Here is a 22,237-nt window from a genome sequence, read left to right as displayed (position 1 = left end):
GTTCCAGTTCCACATCCTCTATGAAAAGGAAAGGAGTGTTCCTTAGAGTAATCAGAAGGCTGCTGTGCAATCAAGGCTGGTGCCTGCCTGACAGCCACTCTCCCAAAGGTGGTGAGGGGACACCCAATAAAGTCTGGATATTTTGCTAGAGGAGGTGTGTCTGCCTGAAGTGCTTAGAAGCTGACTGCTGACAGAGTGATGGAGCCTGCAGGGCCCTGCAGGATGACAGTCTTTTGAGGAAAAAGTGAGGTACAGCATGTCACCACAGGCTGTGTCCAGAAGAAGCACATTAAACAAGACTGATATGAGAGGACCATGGTACCAGAAGAATCCCCAGACTCCACCTTTGGTTCATGTCAGGAATCGCAACACTGTCATCACATGACTGCGGAGCCCTGTTGGTGCTGAAATTGTGTGTGACTAGCAGAGGCCCATGCATGGCTGCATCTGCTGAACTGCTGTATAGGAGGCTGCATCTACCCATGTGGAGGCTACACCTGCTGTTCAGGGCCCAGACAAGGGCTACAACTTTCATTTGCAGAGGGACCTCCTGAGACTGAACCTACCTATAGTCCAGTTGGGACTATATCTTCTTCAAGACTGTTGATCATCAAGTGACTGAACCTGTCACAGCACTGCCGTTCCTTTCAGGCAACCCACGATCATGAAGAAAGGGTGGATGCACACTGCTGAAACTGGCCCTGTGTCCATTGCTGAGGAATTAGACTGAAGACTGCTGGGGGGCAGTTCTAATGAGTGCAGAAACCACTCCCAGAGTATAAGGTGGCTCTGAAAAGATCTTGTGACAACTGTGTAAGTAGGGACAAAAATTCTAATCAGGACAGATCACAACACAAAATAAATTATCCAGTGCTCACCCTCGGGTTGTTTGGTACAGAGCAGGCAGGCCTAACTTAGAAGGCAATATGTAAATAGTCTTTGCAATATTCATACAGCTACACAGTATACCACTAAAGAACACAAGTCCACACAAAGTTAGAAAATAGAAGTGATTTACCTGAAGAAATCAAGACTAAAACCATACAGATCCACTAAGCGTCCAACAGGATAACCTTAGGAAAAAGTATCCCTGCAATGCTTTGCAAACTGGTGCACTCTTTCTAGGAGTGTTACGGTAAGTCAGAGTATGGGCCCAAAGGCTAGAAATGGGTGCCAGAGAGAAGTGCGAGGGCCTTGAGTAAATCAGTACCTGTGAGGGAAGTGCGGCTGTACTCAGGACTCGGCTCCGGACATAATTGGTAAGCAAACACACCCCTCCTGAGCTGCTCGTCACAGTGCACCAGGCGGGGTCCCAGCTGCAGAATGCTTCAGAGGGTGTGGGTGGCACCACACTCATGAGATGTAGAGCTGCAGAGTGGCACGGGGTGTTGAAGAGGCACTGTGCCCACTAGTGGGAGTCCATAGCAGTAGACTTTGTCGAGCGACTCATGGGCTGTGCAGAGGCCTGCACTTGATGAGGAGGATCCAGGGCAGGAGGCACAACTTCAGCAGAGTGGCACAGGGCATTAGAGAGGCTTTGTGCTTGCTAGCGATAGTTCGTGAAAACAGACACAAGTTCAGGAGAGTGTAGTGGAGGCTGTGCTCACAATGTTTAGTCCATGACAATAGGTGCACTTCAGATGTGTGGCGCGGGGCTGCAGAGAAGAACCACGCTCGCTAGTGACAGTCCGTGACAAAGTTTCACCTGATCACAGCAGTGTTTGGGCTGATGAAGTGACGTTCACAAGGTGTTTGATGTCACTGCGACCTTGGGGAAAACAGGTGGCAAGCCAGGAAGTCCTTGGAGATCACTTCTGGTAATAAAAAGGTAGAGTCCTTCATGCAGGGTCAGAGAGCATAGAGCAGTCCTTTAAAAAAAGCAGTCTAGATGAGTCCTTTCGGCAGTCCAGCAGTTCTTCAGACCAGGTCTTAGTTTCTGGTCCTGTTGTGTCCTATTTGAGGGGGTGCGAGCTCCAGTACTTATACCCAAACATGCCTTTGAAGAGGGGGAAACTTGAAAAAGTGGTTTTGGAATGCATCAGTTTCCTTTCAGCCCAGTTCTGTCTGCCAGGTTGTGGGAATCATCAGTCCCTTGTGGTCAGGCCACTACCCTTTAAATGTAAGTGTGCGCCTCTGCACTCTCCTTGCCCAAGAAGACCCATCAGAATGCAGACGAATGCAGATGCAGCTGAGTGCCCTGTGTTTATGGCTGTCTGGATGGAATGTACATGGGGAGCTGTCACCCAGACATGGATTGGAGAGAGGCTGTAAGGCACAAAGGACAGTAAAAGCAGAGAAATGCCCACTTTCTAAAAGTTGCATTTCTTCAATAGTGATGTCAAATATAGCTTGACCAATAAAGAGGATTTATCATTACCATTCCAATGATATGAAGCATGAGGTAGCCACTCCTCTCTGATCAGGAATTACAGCGTAAAAGTTTTTAAAGGAATCCCCAATGCTGGTCTATGAGAGCAGCAGGTTCCTAATAGTGAAAAAAGACTTTGGGATTTTTCACTACCAGGGTATGAAAAACCTAATATTACATGTCCTGCCCTTCACATAAACTGCACTCTGCCCAGTGGGTCACATAGGGCCTCCCTTAGGAATTACTTATATGTAATAAAAGGGGGCTTAAGGCTTGGCAAAGGGTTTTACGTGCCAAGTCTAGATGGCAGAGAAACTGCACACACAGGCCTTGTAGTGGCAGGCCTGAGACATGGTTATGGGGCTACTTATGTGGGTGGCACAATCAGTGCTGCAGGCCCACTAGTAGCATTTAATTTACATGTCCTGGGCACATATAGTGCACTTTACTAGGAACTCATAGATAAATATGGTGATTGGGTAAGAGCCAATGTTACCATGTTTAGGGGAGACAGCACAAGCACTTTAGTACTGGTCAGCAGTGGTAAAATGCGCAGAGTACTCCAACCAGCAAAAGCAAAATCAGAACAAATGGAGGGAGGCAGGCAAAAAAGTTGGTGGAAGACCATCCTAAGGCTGTCAGGGCTAACATCTTCCATCCTACCAAGGGGTCAAATTTGTGATGGAGCACATCCTGATTGAACTTTACTTCGGCTTGATTCATGCTACTTGTGATAATCCCTACAGAGAGAAGTGAACCCAGAACCAGGAGAAAGAGAGAGTGGGAGAGGGACAGAGAGGAAAGTGGGCAGGTGTATCACCAATAAGAAATAGCACCTGGAGATACTGACCTGCATATAAGGTTTAAAATGAGTAGTATTTAGTACAACTGTGTGTTTACAATTCTATACTTTCTTGCAAAGTTAAGCACTGTACATTCACTTTATTGAGTTTGTTGGTCAATTGCTTGAACAAACCTGCCCTACCTCCCTGACAAGCCTGTGACTGCTCACCCTCACTACCTTAAGAGTGAAGTGTAGATGGGGTTCTACTTGGCCCAGTTTGCAGAGCCATACTATGACGTACCAGGGGACATCAATGGCAGATGACCTCAAACTGCATGGTTGAGATTTAGAAGCTCCTGCCTGCCTGGTGGCCTCAAACGGGGTCTAATGCAGATAGTATCTCCACCTGACTTACCAGCCATTACAATTTACAGGGCCATAACGTGGTAAAAACATGAACTGGAATTATAATGTCTATTACCAAATATGGTTCCCTAATTCTGGCCCCTTTTCCATACACATTTTACCCCTGCACTAAGCAGGAGGTGTCATGAGGACTATTCATGCACTAACTATAGTTGTGCCTCATTTCTTAGCACTCTAGAAATCACAATGTCTTTGCTTTGCACTGTCATATATTGCACACTTTTTCCATTGTTTTGAAACACACTGTAATTTCACTCGTAGTACAGCCACTTTCCTAGGATTCTGTCTACATTCTCCGACTGTTCAGTGGGCACAAGTGCCAGGTGTTGTTTTCTGTCTGTCCAGCAATAGTTCCCAGGCTCCTATAGTCATAACACAGTAGCTTTTCACTGTATCAAGCTAACGTTATAAATTAGGACCTGTAGTGTTTATTTTTAGAGAGGAGGATTCTAGCACAGCTGACTCGTCTGTGGAACAGATACCCTCCAGGGCATGCAGCCTGTGTAAGCTGGGTTTACACTTCCGTATGGGGACCACGTAACTCTGCAAACAAAGGTATGGGGTTCTCCGATTCCAGAGATCACAAATAATAATAATAGTCTTCCTACACATACAATTACAGGGTAAGGCTCAGGTCACTAGATTTGCATTATGGTGGCACTATCTGTGTTATACCGTTTCCTAATTGCTTTTCTGATTTTTATAATTATTGCCAATATTGTAATCGCATCTAATTTGCTTTATCATAGACTGTCAGTTGCAATATATATATTGTGTACTCTCATTGTGCCTTTTTCGGGGCGAGCCTGCGTTGCATGCGCTCACGCATGCGTATCGCAGCGAGATGCTTTAGTGTTTAGAAAAGGGCTCGGAGCCCTGTCGACGTCACGTCAGTTTTTTTCATTGGTTCATGGGCTTGCCTAATAAAATCTGCTTGCTTTCATTAGTCGAAGGCACGCATAGGTCATGCCTTTTCCGGTGGCTAGCCCTCCTCGAGCGCAGCGACCAAGTACAGAAAACATGCGAGGCTCGTGGACTTCTTTTTCTCTAATTTACGAGCGCGATCTCGCTTGGCAGAAGTCGAGCGCTTTACATAGTTAATTGCACTTTTTCAGGTTACGTATATAAATGCACTTTTGCCCGATAGGCGAAAAGTCGGGGTTAAGAGTTTACAACGCTATCAGCTCTAACATGAGCAAACGCGAGACCCGTTGCATTGCAAATGCTTGTTTACTGTTGCTATGGATAGGTATGGTTGAGATAATGTGTGAAAAGGACTGAACTGTTTTCCACTGTCACCTGGGAGAGGGCTAGAGTGTCGTGGTTTTTGGGTTGCCACAATTACTTGTTACTATGTAAGGTTAGGAGGGCAAGTAAGGCACTGTGAGCTCCCTCCTTCTCTCAGAGGTAACATCTGCCAGATTTAGAAATGACCATCAAGCAGGCGCGGCAATTTCTTAAAGCACTGTCAGGAACCACCGGACTGAGGTACCTGTCAATGATTTTTACAGTTTGGTGCCAGGTTCCATCAACATGGCGGAGCTTTGCACTAAAATCCTGAGCTGGGTTTTTGTTTTTGGAAATGAAAAAGAAAATACTCCCCTCGTGATGGGAGTCCTCTCCAATGGTGAGGGGAGCATGTAGCAGTTTTTACTGCACCATATCGCCCGGGTTTTTCTGAAATGGGTGTAGTCATGGTGGAGACAGAGTAGTCTAAATTTACCAGGTGTACCATTATACGCTTATTGCCAACATACAAATCAAGCCCTTCATCTCCTTGTGCTTCACCAAAAAAATGAACTTGACCTTGTGTGATGCAACTAGTGCTCATGTAAGGTGCTACAAACCTTCGGGGGCAAATTATATTTTTATGAGGTCAGTCTGCCTCCAATGGGGGCAGAAACCACTAGACACCAGGGAGTTTTTTTTTTAATGGTGAATTCATGGAAGGGGAGCGACCCCCTTAGGCAAGGGTCGCTCCCCTGGGGGGGGGGATTTATTTTAGGCCATTTCTGCCCCCCGGGGGCAGATCGGCCTATTGTTATGAGGCCGATCTGCTCCCAGGGGGGGCAGAAACCTCTAGGCAGCAGGGATTATTTTTTTGTTGGGTTTTTTTTGTTTTGTTTTTTAGAGGTGGAGAGCGATCCCTTATGCAAGGGTCGCTCCCCTGGGCGGCAAAATTTTATTTAGACCATTTCTGCCCCCCTTCGGGGCAGATCGGCCGATTTTTGTTAGGCCAATCTGCCCCTGAGGGGGGCAGAAACCACTAGGCACCAGGGATATTTTCTTTTGCGCCAATTTCACGCAAGGGGAGCGACCCCTTAGGCAAGGGTTGCTCCCCGGGGGGGGGGGGGGGGGAGGCAAATTTATTTTTGGCCATTTCTGCTCCTCTTGGGGGCAGATAGGCATATTTCTATTAGGCCGATCTGCCCCCGGGGGGGGGGGGGGGAGAAACCACTAGGCACCAAGGATTGGTGTGTGTGTATGTGTGTGTTTTCTTTAGGGGGGCAGCCCCATGAGTAAGGGTCGCTCCCCATGGGGGCACATTACTGTTGGCCATATTTGCCCCTCTTGGGGGCAGATTGGCCTATTTTTGGAAGGCCCATCTGCCCCCATCGGGGAGCAAAAAGCTCACCAGAGACCAGGGAAGTTGTTTTTCTCCAAAATAAGAGGGTGGGGGTATGGCCATACCCCCACCCCAAATAAATGGGGCCAAAGTTGTTCTGGCCACCAGTGGGCAGATGGGGCAATTACACCTGATCCACACCCCGGGGGCAGAAAGTCTACTAGATGCCAGGGAATTAAAAAAAAATAGTAGGGTGGTGGCTACTAACCAGTATGGGCCAGGTTATGCCCCCACCCCAACTGAAGGGGGTAACAGTCTTTCAGCTCTCCCCCGCACTCTAAAACATCTTATCCCACAGCAAACAAGAAGTCATTTGATTATTTTGGGTTTTGGTTTTACATTTGGGCCATGAGAGCTTGGCTAACTCTCAAATTTGTCCCACTTGGAATGGTGAGGGCTGCACTTTATGGACTTTGGGACGCTGCCATGTAGAAAAATCCACAAGACCTAGACACATCTGAAAACGAAACATCTGCGTGATTCCAGGGTGGTGTGTTTCACATGCACCCCGCACCATTTTCTTACCCACAATGCCCTGCAAACCTCCAACTTTGCTGGAAATCACATATTTTTCCCACGTTTTTGTGATGGAACCTTCCGGAATCTGCAGGAATCCATAAAATTCCTACCACACAGCATTGTCTCATCTATACCGATAAGCTGCACTTCAAACTGCCCTTTTGGACCCACTTTGGTTCACCCTCAATTTCAACATGTTTTTGTCTCTTCCCTGTCACAAGCACTTGGCCCACCTACACAAATGAGGTATCATTTTTACCGGGAGACTGAGGGGAACGTTGGGTGGTATTAAATTTGTCCCGGTGCGGTGATCCCACACAGAAATGTGGGAAACATGTGATTTTTTAGCTAAATTTGAGGTTTGCTGAGGATTCTGGGTAAGAAAACTTTGGGGGATCCACGCAAGTCACACCTCCCTGGACTCCCTCAGTTGTCTAGTTTTCAGAAATGTCTGGGTTTGGTAGGTTTCCCTAGATGGCTGCTGAGCCTAGGACCAAAAACGCATGTGACCCCCGCAAAAACAGGTAGTTTTGTATTTCATCATTTTGATGTGTCCAGATAGTGTTTTGGGGCATTTCCTTTCGTGGGCAGTAGGCCTACCCACAAAAGTGAGGTACCATTTTTATCGGGAGACTTGGGGTAGCGCTGGGTGGAAGGAAATTTGTGGCTCCTCTCTGATTCCAGAACTTTCTGTCACCGAAATGAGAGGAAAAAGTGTTTTTTTGGCCATATTTTGAGGTTTGCAAAGGATTCTGGGTAACAGAACCTGGTCAGAGCACCACAAGTCATCCCATCTTGGATTCCCCTAGGTGTCTAGTTTTAAAAAATGCACAGGTTTGCTAGGTTTCCCTAGGTGCCGGCTGAGCTAGAGGCCAAAATCCACAGCTAGGCACTTTGTAAAAAAACAGCTCAGTTTTCATTGTGAAAATGTGACGTGTCCACATTGTGTTTTGGGGCATTTCCTGTTGCGGGCGCTAGGCCTACCCCCACAAGTGAGGCACCATTTTTATTGGGAAACTTGGGGGAACGCTGGGTGGAAGGAAATATGTGGCTCCTCTCTGATTCCAGAACTTTCTGTCACCGAAATGAGAGAAAAAAGTGTTTTTGTCCAAATTGAGGTTTGCAAAGGATTCTGGGTAACAGAACCTATTAAGAGCCCCACAAGTCACCCCATCTTGGATTCAGCTAGGTGTCTAGTTTTCAAAACTGCACAGGTTTGCTAGGTTTTCCTAGCTGCCGGCTGAGCTAGAGGCCAAAATCCACAGCTATGTACTTTGCAAAAAACAGCTCTGTTTTCTTTGTGAAAATGTGATGTGTCCACGTTGTGTTTTGGGGCACTTCCTTTCGCGGGCACTAGGCCTACCCACACAAGTGAGGTACCATTTATATCGGGAGACTTGGGGGAAAACAGAATAGCAAAACAAGTGTTATTGCCACTTGTCTTTCTCTACATTTTTTCCTTCCAAATGTAAGACAGTGTATAAAAAAGATGTCTATTTGAGAAATGCCCTGTAATTTACATGCTAGTATGGTCACCCTGGAATTCAGAGATGTGCAAATAACCACTGCTTCCCAACACCTTATCTTGTGGCCATTTTGGAAATACAAAGGTTTTCTTGATACCTGTTTTTCACTTTTTATATTTCAGCAAATGAATTGCTGTATACCCGGTAAAGAATGAAAACCCATTGCAAGGTGCAGCTCATTTATTTGCTCTGGGTACCTAGGGTTCTTGATGAACCTACAAGCCCTATATATCTCTGCAACCAGAAGAGTCCAGCTGACATAACGGTATATTGCTTTAAAAAATCTGACATAGCTGGAAAAAGTTACAGAGTAAAACGTGGAGAAAAAAGGCTGGGTTTTTTTCACCTCAATTTCAATATTCTTTTATTTCAGCTGTTATTTTCTGTAGGAAACACTTGTAGGATCTACACAAATGACCCCTTTCTGATTTCAGAATTTGGTCTACTTTACAGAAATGTTTAGCTTTTTGGGATCCAGCATTGGTTTCTCACCCATTTCTCTCACTAACTGGAAGGAGGCTGAAAGCACAAAAAATAGTAAAAATGGGGTATGTCCCAGTAAAATGTCAGAATTGTGTTGAAAAATTGGGTTTCTAATTCAAGTCTGCCTGTTCCCGAAAGCTGGGAAGATGGTGATTTTACCACCGCAAACCCTTTGTTGATGCCATTTTCAGAGACAAAAACACGAGCCTTCTTCTGCAGCCCCTTTTACCAATTTTTTTGAAAAAAAATGAAATCTTCGCTTTATTTTGGCTAATTTCTTGGTCTCCTTCAGGGAACCCACAAAGTCTGGGTACCTCTAGAATCCCTAGGATGTTGGAAATAAAGGACACACATTTGGCATGGGTAGCTTATGTGGAGAAAAAGTTATGAGGGCCTAAGAGCGAACTGCCCCAAATAGCCAAAAAAAGGCTCGGCATAGGAGGGGAAAAGCCCTGGCAGCGAAGGGGTTAAATTGCAATAGAACACACATTTGACCCTTAGGCATATGTATGCTTTACAGGTGCACCCCTATTCCTAGGGTGCACAAAGGGGGGCCTTTTTCCGTTTGCCATCCCTGGTTTTGCATTTCTTAATAAGAAATATCTATTTAGGAAATGCAAAACTGGCCCATTGACTAAAATGCAATGGGATTTCTTAATACCGATTTCCAAACAGCGATTCCTTCATTGTAGGAACAGCTATTCGGAAATCGGTATCTTCATACATAGCATTTAGCATTTCTTAAAAAGCAATTTCTATGAAGTTGCTATTTTAGAAAGGCAGAATTGCATTTTTGTACATCTGGCCCTTAAACTCACGTGCCTTAAAAAATCTGACGTTGTACAATGTAATCTAGGGTTTATATCAATCGTTTTAATGGCCTTGGGACATATTCCAACCATATAGATGCCCCCAAAAAATAAGTTGGAATCTTTCTGGAAAGCAGTGTCCTCTCCCATTATTGGAGTATCTCTGCCACCTAGTGGCAATATATAAAATTGTTTCTAAGGACTTCAGTAAACATGAAACTGGTGCGGGCTGTCAGTTATACCTCAGTACTTGCAAACCAGTTTGCTTTTCTCAATGGTTCGCTAGGAGTTGAGCCAGTTCCTTAATTTAAACTTATTGATTTATGTGGCTCAGTCTATGGGACGGAAGACGTAGTTATCACTAGCGCAGCAGGTGCAGTGGCACCTGTTGTTCCCAGGGGAAATAGGGGTCCACTGTGGTATGCTACAAAATCTAGGCATTATTGTTGCCTTTGTGGGATACACCTCTCCATGGATGATCCCCACAGACCTACACCCGATGTTCGGGCTCTAAAATCGCTGCCCCACCCCTGGGAAGCACCCTCCCTGCAGTAGGGCCTAGTGAAACAGTGCCATAGCAGGTGTGTACACAGTATCTCATATATAATATACGATGTAGAATACGCAAAGCACGTTAGCAGGCGGTCCAATTGCTGAGGGATGCGTAGGCCAGAATTACAGGTTCTAGTTTATCTCGGTTCTTTGGGTGCCTTTCGCTTTAAGTTTCTTTTGCATCAGGTGTTTCATTCTGCCGCTTTTTAGGGTTGAGCCTGTGATAGCATGCACTAGCGCATGCGTATCGCTTGCGAGACTCTGTAGTAGTTAGAAAAGGACTCAGAGCCCCGCCGATGTCACGTCAGTGTCTTTCATTGGTTTGTGGGCTTGCCTTTTAAAATCTGCTTGCTTTTATTAGTGGAAGGCATGCATACGTCATGCCTTTTCCGGTGGTTTGCCCTCCTCGAGTGCAGTGACCAAGTACTGAAAACATACGAGGCTCGCTGTTTTCCGTCCGGTTTGTGAACTACTTTTTCTCTTTTTTCACAGCGTGATCTAGCTTGGCATAAGTCGAGCGCTTTACATGACATCGACCCAGAGACCATTTCTATTTCCATTTCCATTTTTTAGCAGCGCGATAGCGCTAATCTTTTTCCATTTAATGAGGCAAGAAAAGTCTGGTTGGGAGTTTACAACTGCTAATAGCTCTAAGTCTGAGAAATGCGAGACCTGTTGCATTGCAAATGCTTGTTTGCTGCTGCACACATTCCACAGAGGTGGGTTTTACAGCTTCTATCATCACTCACTTTTGGAAAACTGTTTTACCTTCCTAGCTCTCCGAAGATGCTTTAGTGGTGGTGTTTGGCCTGTTGTCAGTCCGCACACCCTGTTCGGTAGTCCTTAACATTTCATCTTGTTCTGCCCTCCTGGTTAGGTTTCCAAGGGGGTTGAACACTGTAGTAATACTGTTTTTGCAGATATACACCGAAGGTCATTTGCTTGTAATTAATTCTTTATTTCAGATTATTTGTTGTTTCAGGCTTTAGAGAGTTTGGTATTTGCTGAGCCACATTATATTAGAGACATAGTACATTATATAGGCGTGGGTGAAAAATTCCACTCCACTGGCAGAGTTTGCGGACTTTTGCCCACTTTGTGTTCTGCTTCTTTTCTCACTCGCGGCTCACCAACGTTAAATTGGCGAGTGTCAGCGAGAATTTGCATCCCCTAGCTTGATTTTGTGGGTGCTAGAATGTCTCCTGGTGAGATTTTTCAGAGTAGACGGTTGCGGCTGGTCACAACCGGTTACGAGTACAATGTAGAAATCCTTGTCAAATGGAGAAGAGCTCAGGCTATCAAGGAATTGTGCAGGAACTTTGAGTAGAATACAGTCTATCTCAGATGACTGGTATATTTCCCTTGCGGTCTGTGAATGCACCATATCTGCTCGTGGTCTGCCTTCTGTGGTTGCAGTCAGCTGAAGAAATACACAGGACAGTTGCAACAGACCTCACTCTACTCTGGTGCCAACAATCTACTCAGCTAACCTAAGCTTTTCTCAAACCTATGATGCAACGGCAGAAAGCAAAATGATGGGACCACCTTGCAGAACGTGATGAGGGACCCCTAAGTCACTCATATCTCAGAGATATTCATTGATGTTGGACTGAATAGGGGCTTCTTACAGTGTTGAACTCCCCCGCCACCCCCTCCCCAAAGCGGCACAGGACAGGGGCTGCAAAGGCTTGTTTTCTGCCCTTGAACTTTTTTCCATTTCCTCTGGCCTACTATTTAACTGACGAGGTGAATTAGGAGCCCCCAGTGGCCTGTATAAAGTAGTTAAAGATATTCGAGTGTGGTTGGATACCATTCTTACCACTGGCGGCTGAATCTCAACTATGCTGTAAAAGCCAGCTTTTTACCGCAGACTGCTGAAGAGGATGCTCCTGCTGCTCCAGTTACCACCTTACATCAAGCAGGCCAAGCCCTTGGTAATGTGGAGACTAGACAACTGCAACTTTATTTTGTAGGTGATCCATAGAAAGTGATCAAGAAAATACAAAGCAGTGAAAGGTGTCCGCCATTATGACTGATCCCCCAGTATCATTTGACCGTGGAGGATTTCCTGTCTGTCACCGTTATCAGCAGCGCCAACTCCATAAAAAGACTGTCAGGATAGCCATTGCAGCCTTTCAAGAACTGCACATTACACTTCTGTGACCTGCTGGGTGAAAACTTCTAGCAGGTCAGGGAAACATGTCAGCTGTTTTGGCAAAGTACCCACCTTTTTAGTGCCCACATATGGAGGTGGCATTTCAACTATAGTTTTTCCCCAAGGAGGCGCCTGCCTCGTTGGAGGAAGCCACCCTAAGAGAAACTGAGGTAAGCTTGTCCGTAAATACAACACCAAAGTAAAGTATAGTGTGGACAGAGTCCAGTGGATCCCCAGAGGCTTTACAGAGGCTAAAGTAAGTAATACTAATGCTCTCTTTTGTGGTAGTGTGGGCGAGCAGTTAGGCTTATCAGAAGGTAGTGCTAAGCATTTGTTGTATAAACACACACACACAGTGAAGAAATGACGCACACACTCAATAACTAACTCCAGGCCAATGTTTTATGCATCAAAAAATATACTTTGTTACTTTATTTCTAGAACCAAAAGGATATTTGTTGCAGGTACCTACAGTTTCAAGAATGTATCACTTTCAAGTATCAAATGCACTATTTTTGGAATTCACAGTTAAAACAGTTTTCAGTTAAGTAATACTTTTCAATGTCAAAAATGGACACTTAAGTACAATTTTAAAGGAAGGCAATACATTTGTAGGGGAGAAAAGTAAATACACAGCTTACAGGTAAGTACTACACTTACGGTCCCAGTTTTCGGGGGGTAAGTGTCCACACGGCAAAGTTTAGGACAACACCAAGAGTGCACCACCAGCAACACAGGGCCTGCTGGGTGCAGATGTCAAATTTGGTGTTGGGAGCCCAATGGAATGCTATGGAGACTGGGGGTACTCGGAATTCAACAGTTTGCAGGTAAGTACCTGTGGCTTCAGGGCACGGGCCCTGGGGGTTTGGATCAACACCGGGGTGCCATAGGTCAGCACCAAGCACACACCCTGAGCCGCATAGGGGCGGTCGGGTGCACGGTGCAAACACAGTGTTGGGCGCCCGATGCTTTTCAATGAGGAACTCCGGGTTGAGGCTCTCTGGACGTCGATGGACCATCTGCTGGGTTCCCCAAGGCCAGGGGGCTGCAGGTGAAGGGGTACCTTTAGGCATCGGGTATCTTCACCAGAAATGGTCACGTCGGAGGGGTCCTCTGGATTCAGGCTGCAGGTGTCATAGTTGTGGCATGGAGGCATCAACCCGGGGTGGACTCGAGGTCAGAATTGCCTGGGGACTCTCTCTGGTCAGATGGGCCACCTGGACTCAGGCTGTGGGTGTCCGCTGCAGAGTGGCCAGCACTTGCGGATCCTTAGGGCTCTGGTGTCCTTGTTGGAGGTTTCTTTGTGGACAAAGCCACTGTCCTCTGGAGTTCTTGGTCCTTAGGTAGGCAGGCAGTCCTCTGGGGGCTTGTAAAGGCTGCTGGTCCTGCAGGACGAGTCATTTTCTTGTAGCAGGAGTCTTGAAGCTGCAGACAGGCCGGTAGGGTTGGGACCAAGTCAGTTGTTGTCTGGAGTCTTCACTGCTGGTGCCGCTGTTCAGTCCTTCTTCTTTAGGTCACCAGGAATCTGAAGAACAAGGTCAGGATTGCCCCTAAATACTAGATTTAGAGTCGTTATAGGGGTCAGAGGTCAGTAGGCATTGTTTACAGCAAGGGAGCAGTGTCTAGGTTGGCTCAGATGTCGCAGGGTGGGGCTGGAGGGCCGAGCTAGTGATCTCCCGTGCACACCCGGAGGCAATCAATAGTGTTCTGCCCTCCAAGGGACCGGACGACGGTGAGTGATACTGTTTTTAACTGTAATTATTAAAAACACCCGACTCGGTCCTGTCTTGAGAGTTATTTGATAAATCAGTATGTGAACTGTTGTCTGTCGATTGCTTAGTTTAGAATTGCACGAGTGCACCCCAGCCATTAATATGTGACGTCCGGCCAATCCGATTTAGGGGCGCGTTGGCCCCGTCTGCACCCCTGTGTGCCATAGAGATGCTCTTGAGTTTCACTGTAACATGGAGGGATGTTGATAAAGTGGAACCGATCTTTAACCAAGGGGCAGGTCCAGATTTAGGTTTGGAGTGTTTGACATTTACTTCACCATGTGAATTGCTCATTCTTTGTGAATAAGGAGGGATGGCTACTTAGATTTGAAGGTGTCGCTAACACAGGGAGGGGGCCACGCTTCCCTTTGCAATAAGGATGGACGCAGTCAAACTTCAGCACCAGACGCATCAAGCTTTGTTTATAAGTGAAGAGGGGCGGCTGTTACTAAGAGATGGAGGACGAGTTCTGCAGCAACATTAGGAGAGGCGACGCCACCCCGAAACACGAGGAGGGGCTCCCGCCCTCTTCTCTTCCCATCGCTCCGTGTTTTATTGTAAATAAAGTTCAGTTATCGAGCTGGGCTGCGGGCCTCGTGATCTTTCCTCGTTTACATGCAGCAGGAGCGGCCCGCCCGAGAATGACCCCCGAGGCCTGGCAGTGTCCAAAGGCTCCGCGCGCCCTCTCTGCGCAGCGCCTCCCCCGCTCCCCACCTCCACGGACGGGCTCGGGGGTCTGGAGCATGAGAAGCACGGCTGTCCCCACCGCCGCAGGGCGCAGCATTGAGCCAGCGCTACCCTCGAGTGCCACAGCAGCTCTCCCGAGCTCTGCGCTGAGGATTAGTCTGCGCCAAGACAGCACAGTTAAGGGCATTGCGGTGTTGGATAGACCGTCCCGTGCTGGATGTCATATAGATTCAGTGAAGAAGTCTTGTGCACCGTATACAGCAACGTATACATAAGAGCTGCAGTATTTTCTCTGGCATGGGGTGCAGATCTAGAAGGTGGCTTATATGCGCCTGAAAGGGCTTCTAGTAGCTGCACCCTGAAGCAGGAACATCTGCACCCAGAGGGATTAGTTGGGGAGAATAATCAACACTAAAGATGTTTTGGATAAAGCAGACAAATCCTCCTAGACTCAGTAGGGTGTTCACCTTGCCGCCTTCATACCCGCTCAAACTCCCTTGTGTTTCCCACTTGAGTGCGGATTCACAAGCAAAGACCACGGTGATGGCCATAAATATCTACAAAACATACAGGGAGCACGTCTTCAAGCGAGACACGTTTTCTGAACGCAATGCCAGATGACAAAGTTTGTACATTTGATTTTGGATTGTTTTGGCGCTTCTGCCATCCAGTGGACATATGCACCTCCGAAGCTTGGATTCTATTTATCCTGGTAGCTTTTGAGACTGTAAGTCAGTGCATATAAATGAGTCTGCGGTGTCTGGGCAGATTCACAAGTGGCCGTCGTACTCACACAGTCAAAAATATTCAGAGCCCATTGATAAACGAAGTCCAAACATACGTTTGGAGATTTCCCTTCCCTTTGTAATTCTAACCAGTATACACATAGCTAGGTAGAGGTTGTGTTTATGACTTTGTGCAATCTTCAAAACATCCTGGTGTGTATATATATATATATATATATATATATATATATATATATATATATATATATATATATATATATATATATATATTTTTTTTTTATTTTTTTTTTGCAGTTTTATGTAGTGCAAATTCGGCCAAAGGTATTCGAGCTGCTTACACGAGTACGCTCGCTGTCAGTGTCTTTATGGCCTAAAGATAAATAAATCTGGGAGGTACTCAGCATTGTTATCTGAAAGTCTGTTATGAAGTTCTGTGGTTTTATTGATTAAGCAGCTACCTACGTCATTATCATATGAAATCTCTTTATTGATGTCATAATTACACTTTCACAATTGCTTTATTTACATTTTTGCTTTCTCAAATTTGCTTGAAAATGCACCTTTTGCCCACGCTTTTTAAAAAATATTCTCAGGGGTTCTACCCCTCGAGCCCCTCTTCTGACGGTCAGGCTCGCTCGCTGTGCTCGCTCGCCAACAGGCACTCATCCTGAATTTTTTACACCCCATCACTTTCAAATGTCACCAGTCGCCACTGCATGGCACCCAGGGGGGGATGCCATGCTGACTTTACCTTTTTCCTCCCCACCAACACACACAATCTGCAATGGCAGTGTGCATGTGTTTGGTGAGGGGTACCCTAGGGTGGCATAATACATGCTGCACCCCTTAGGGATCCTCCATGGTCACAGGGCCCTTTAGACCACTAGTACCTTTTACAAGGGACTTAGGTGTGTGCCAGGGGTTGTGCCAACTGTGGAAGCAATGGTACAGTTTAGGGAAAGAACACAGGTGCTGGGGCCTGGTTAGCAGGATCCCAGCACATACTCAGTCAAGTTAGCATCAGATATCAGGCCACAAAAAAAGAAAAAGTTACCTTAAAATTAGTTGTTCAGACAATCGTTATTCAGGCAAAATTGTTGTTAAGACAGTAGTTGTTCAGTACTTCGTTGTAGAGACTTTGTAGTTGTTTAGCAGTAGTGGTTTAGGCAAGTAGTTGTTTAGGACCTAGTTGTTCAGGATGTTTCCCCATCCAGGCTTATGCTTATGTTAGATGGTCCACTCCTTCTCACTCATCTCATTACTTATTGTTGCTGAATTAATCCTTTTTTCTCTACATTAATCTCGCCCTTCTATCCATGCCTCCTCCCTGCCTAGTACGCGTTAATGGTTTGCTTCACAATGAAGCTTGAATAATGTGTTGTGAGGGAGGAGGAGAATGTTACGTCTCCTGTTGTCTTCATCCTTGAGGTGATCAATAAATGTTGGAGTTGTTCCACCTTTAAAGAGTGTCAGCATTATAGAACTGACTTAATTACCTAAATTAATTAGCTGTTTTGTTTGCAATCATCTAGGAATCTGACTCTGTGCTTGTCGTTTATTAATAAGCGACAGTGGATATATCACATACCAAGCTCCAAGCAGCAGAGAAGTGCTTCACCGAGACCGGTTTATTGTGGCCGGAGCATCTTAGACATGATGTGCTGGGTATGGACATCATAGGGTCCCTGCCCATCTGGGACCGTGTCACTGAAACGAGGATGCGACAGGGAGCGAGGGAGGTGGGATCACGCAAATGGGAAAGTGCTGTGCAGAATAATGCACAATTGCTATTCAGATACTTATTACACCAAACACACTGATTTGTACAGTTAGATGTACAGGAAAATAAAGCAATTCGTTCTGGCCCCACAACTGTCTTTTCAAAGTACCCACGTAAGACACGTCACCGCTCCTGTTTGATGCAAGAGTGTCAGTCACCAGATCCAATGCTGAGGCATGAATCATGACATTAACTTTTTCTGTGGACATGGATCATGTTCCAATAGTGAGGATTCTGTAGAGAAGAGCACATCAACAACACGCAAAGACTAAGTGAGTCACAAGAGAGAAGAAACACGCTTACCTCTGATGCTGGTTGAATTTGCACCGGCATTTTCTGCCTAAATCAAGTGAAGAAGGTTTATAACAAAATCAGTGAAAAGGTGAATGAGCACAACAGATGGTTTATAAAGCAGGCAGAACCATCCCCTTGCTGTCCGTCCCTGCACACACACCTGTGCTTACCATCCTGGAAACAGACATTACCTCACACTAGGGGGTCACTTGACTTCAAATGAGTAGGACACTGCTTGTACAAAAATGATAAGATCATTATTTAAAGATCTTTGAAAGTCTGTACTTTATAGGGTCTCGGATACAGCAGCCATGATTGCAGACTTTTTCTTAATTGTCCTCTTTGGGGAGGTGTGTACTAAATGTATGTTGGCAATGCAGCCTTACCACCAAAAGGATGCCGCTGGGATCTATTCACAGTCGTCAACCCTTGAACACTGAATTTTTAGTTTACAACTTTACAGGTCAGCCCAAAAACAATACAGATCTGAATCTAAAATGACCCACACTAGATACAAACTGCATTCTGGAGTTTTTTTCATGCAGTGGGTTGGTCTGTCCATGTGAAAAAGTCATATTTATACATGGTTGATCCGAATTTAATACTGAAAAAAAAACAGTGGGCCTTTCGAGATCACAGTATAGCCTTGTAAGGTAGTAGATCAAAAATGTAATGCTAGGCATAATCACGCTTTCATCTGACAATAAATAGATCATTTTAGATAACAGTAGGGTTTTATAATACTGTTCCTCTGCCAAAAATGTTGAATGAAGCATGTTAATTCAATTTAACAGATAATCTGATGCTGCTAATAGACATGTACACATTGATTGCTCAACAGGGTTTGTGAGTTTTGATCACACAGTTGGGGTTAAAGATATTATAATCATCTTTTAAAAAGCAACAGCACAGAAGGAAACTATAGAGCAGGCAATCTAAGGTGCTCTTCAGTCAGAAGAAACAGGATAGGATTTTTTAAAGAATAGTTTTCATCCACATGGACAATGTTTTGTTATTTTTTTCTCAAAATTAGGCTTTTGTTTTACACCCCCGAGACTTTCAACACAAATTTAACTTTAAATGGGTCATCACTGCAATTTACATTGAATGTATACTGTATCTTAAGCGGATATCCTGAAAACCTTATGTGTTGTGGCTTTTCAAGGACCATTGTTAGGCCACCCTGGCCTAGGAAGAAAAATTAAGATGGATGCCCAACATCCTCAAATCATCAGAGCATCACATTAACAACATAAGGATTACAAAACAATAAGAATGATGAGGACCATGTCAGCGAGTGTGGAATTATGACAAAGATTTGCCCCAGGAATGGTCCAATCCCCACCTTATAGATGCTGGGTTAGTCCAGGTGATCAGAGATTGTGATGTGATGGAGCATTGGGGTCTGAGAGAGAAGGAATAAATTCAATACTTACTCAGAATGATCAGGATCCCAAGGATGAAGAGGACTCCTGCACACACCAGACCCCCGATCCGCAGCGTTTTATAATCTGGGTGAGAAAAGGGCATTGTCTTGGAATCACTGCTCCTTCTCCCACACACTTTTCTTCAATGACCACTGTCAACATTATACTAGCATCGCTGTTCAAAAAATGTTAACTATTCAAGGAGATAATAAGACTGTATGGGTAGTTAGATGTGCATAGAAACTATGTAGCTTCTGTGATGGAAGGAGGTCGCCATCACTCCTTCCAGAAGTGCTCTACACCGAAGAAGGGTCAAGCGCCCACAAGGGAGACCTTTCTGCTTCCTGGTCATTAGGTCTTGGATTCCAGACCTGGGTAAGTGCCAGACCTCAGAGAAGAGCACAGAGGACCCTGCGGAAGGTAGCCTTAACAAGAGATGGGCCTTTGTGTTTGAGAGACACCACTACTTTACCCTTAGGGAGAAAACCCTGGACTTTCTGAAGATGTCACCATTAGTCATTGTGGGGTGCAGGAGGTAGCCAACTGGGAAAATGAGGGTCTCTGTTCTCTACGGTCTTGAGGGATGATTTTGATGTTTCTATAGAAGTAATCTAACCAGGTATGTGAGAGGGCACAGCAAGAAAAAACCTGGAGACCAACCAGTGCCAGTTATTTACCAGCCAGCAGGGAGGGCAGTGAGCAGAATGGAGCCACATGATTTTTGCAGATCACAGTGTAAGGAGTCTGCCCAGCCCATGGGAGAACAGAAACCATTCTAAAATGCCCATGCAGACTGACAGCCCATAGTGAACACCTTTCATCAAGGCTGGAAATAAGCAACATAATGCTGTGTCTCAGCAAGAGCGAAGGAAGGGTCATAGATGAAGATGAAGAATTACATTACAATGCATCACTATATGGGCCAAGACCCCAGATCTAATTATCCCTCTACCTTTTCATGCTTTTGATACGTTCATCTAATTGCAAAGTCTTTATAACTTTTGCATGATACGGTCCATAAGTGACAAATAAAAAACACTGTGGATGGACTAGTGAAAAATGTTTTTAGCCTCTAAAGCTGAAGGGCTGAATACTACGGGCATCGTCAGGTTAGAAGGAACTTTTGCCTGCTTCTTGCGGGACAGAATATTTATTCATTAATATAATGTCTGGATTCAGGAAAGAGGTTTACTCGTGCCTTCGTGTGCAGGCTTACGGGGACTAACCTGGAGCTGGTAACCCAAGATATAAGAGAAGTGGTGGTCAGGTATTTCACCCTATTGATGACGCTATTTAGTTCTATGTTGCACCTTTACCTTTGGGGATCCTACTGACAGCAATACAATGCGTTCTCCTCTTGCCTATTTTTTAAATTCTCTACATATTTATCAATAGCCTGTAGTGTTTTACAATTAGGTCAGGCTTACACAGAGATCCATAATTTTGGGGAACATCAGTCTAGGGCGTGACGGGTAAGCTGTGTGCAGCCCACGGTAGATACACTGTTGACAATGCTACCCCCATCGTAAGCTTCTCTCCTCCAGAAATGGTGAAAAATAGCACATTACACTCAATGCATCTGCATGTCCAGGGTATGCATTCAGGGCAAGTGCATTCATTATAAAGCTGCCTATTTTGGCAGCAACAGAGCACCATCTCTCAGGAGGGACTCAGAGAGACAGTGACGATCTCAGAGTGTGGTGATAACACCAGAGCACCATCTCTCAGGAGGGACTCAGAGAGACAGTGAGGATCTCAGACTGTGGTGATAACACCAGAGCACCATCTCTCAGGAGGGACTCAGAGAGACAGTGAGGATCTCAGACTGTGGTGATAACACCAGAGCACCATCTCTCAGGAGGGACTCGGAGAGGCAGTGAGGATCTCTGACCCGATCTTGAGGTGGGTCTTGTAGTTTCCTGACCACCCTGTTATGTGCGATACAGTTAGAGAGTGGTCGAACATTACTTCGATTTCACTCTCCTGGTAATTGTTTTAATCTTGGCCTGTACCCCGCATTAATAAAGATAGTTCTTAGTGAGGGTTTCTGAGCTAATTTTATTCCTTGTTTTCTTTTTGCTCTCTCCTCTTTCCCTCTGTCCCTACTTACTTGCGGGAAAGTGTGGCATCATCAAAAAGAACTCCGGCAAAGAGCCCCCCGAATGGGTGGTGCCCGTCAGACATTGCAGCGCCAGTCTGACGAGGAGCTGGTCCGATGATGAAGCATGACACCCATTTGGGTGTGTGAGGACTCTTGCTCCTACTAAATAGGACCCCCTAGTACTCACCCTGTTTTCTTCTTGCTCTTTAGGAACAGTGTATTACATTATTAGGAACTGTCATTGGAGAGCATACACTGGACCTTTAATCCTCCAAATCCCTTTATTTTTTGATGAGTTATCACCAGAGCACCATCTCTCAGGAGGGACTCAGAGAGACAGTGAGGATCTCAGACTGTGGTGATAACACTAGAGCACCATCTCTCAGGAGGTACTCGGAGAGACAGTGAGGATCTCAGACTGTGGTGATAACACTAGAGCACCATCTCTCAGGAGGGACTCGGAGAGACAGTGAGGATCTCAGACTGTGGTGATAACACTAGAGCACCATCTCTCAGGAGGGACTTGGAGAGACAGTGAGGATCTCAGACTGTGGTGATAACACCAGAGCACCATCTCTCAGGAGGGACTCGGAGAGGCAGTGAGGATCTCAGACTGTGGTGATAACACCAGAGTACCATCTCTCAGGAGGTACTCGGAGAGACAGTGAGGATCTCAGACTCTGGTGATAACACCAGAGCACCATCTCTCAGGAGTGATTTAGAGAGACAGTGAGGATCTCAGACTGTGGTGTTATCACCAGAGCACCATCTCTCAGGAGGGACTCAGAGAGACAGTGAGGATCTTAGACTGTGGTGTTATCACCAGAGCACCATCTCTCAGGAGGGACTCAGAGAGACAGTGAGGATCTAAGAGTGTGGTGATAACACCAGAGCACCATCCCTCAGGAGGGACTCAGAGAGACAGTGAGGATCTAAGAGTGTGGTGATAACACCAGAGCACCATCCCTCAGGAGGGACTCGGAGAGGCAGTGAGGATCTCAGACTGTGGTGATAAAGAGGTTCTAGAGGATGCAGATTTCCTATGGTAATGACGTGGGATTTGACCTTTGCACTCTAGTAATACATGTCCGAATGTTCAGTTCATACTACACTTGGTCTCAAAAACATTATATTTTTCTCGCTGGGTTAGCACAAACACCGGAGATCAATAAAAGCAGCTTT

The 22,237-nt window shown here is 45.6% G+C and overlaps 1 protein-coding gene across 1 annotated transcript in view; it reads right to left on the bottom strand.

Moving 5' to 3' along the window:
* Nucleotides 1-22,237, bottom strand: part of FXYD1 (FXYD domain containing ion transport regulator 1) — a 206,328-nt gene that overhangs the window by 61,851 nt on the left and 122,240 nt on the right. The window contains exons 4-5 of the mRNA XM_069201104.1: nucleotides 18,964-19,038; nucleotides 17,537-17,573 (exon numbers count right to left, since the gene is read on the bottom strand). Coding sequence (XP_069057205.1) covers nucleotides 17,537-17,573; nucleotides 18,964-19,038 — 112 coding nt within the window. The remainder of the gene's footprint in view (nucleotides 1-17,536; nucleotides 17,574-18,963; nucleotides 19,039-22,237) is intronic.

The sequence above is a fragment of the Pleurodeles waltl genome, chromosome 7 (genome assembly GCF_031143425.1).
Source record: "Pleurodeles waltl isolate 20211129_DDA chromosome 7, aPleWal1.hap1.20221129, whole genome shotgun sequence".
NCBI classification, from domain to species: domain Eukaryota; kingdom Metazoa; phylum Chordata; class Amphibia; order Caudata; family Salamandridae; genus Pleurodeles; species Pleurodeles waltl.
This window is presented reverse-complemented; position numbering and strand designations above follow the sequence as displayed.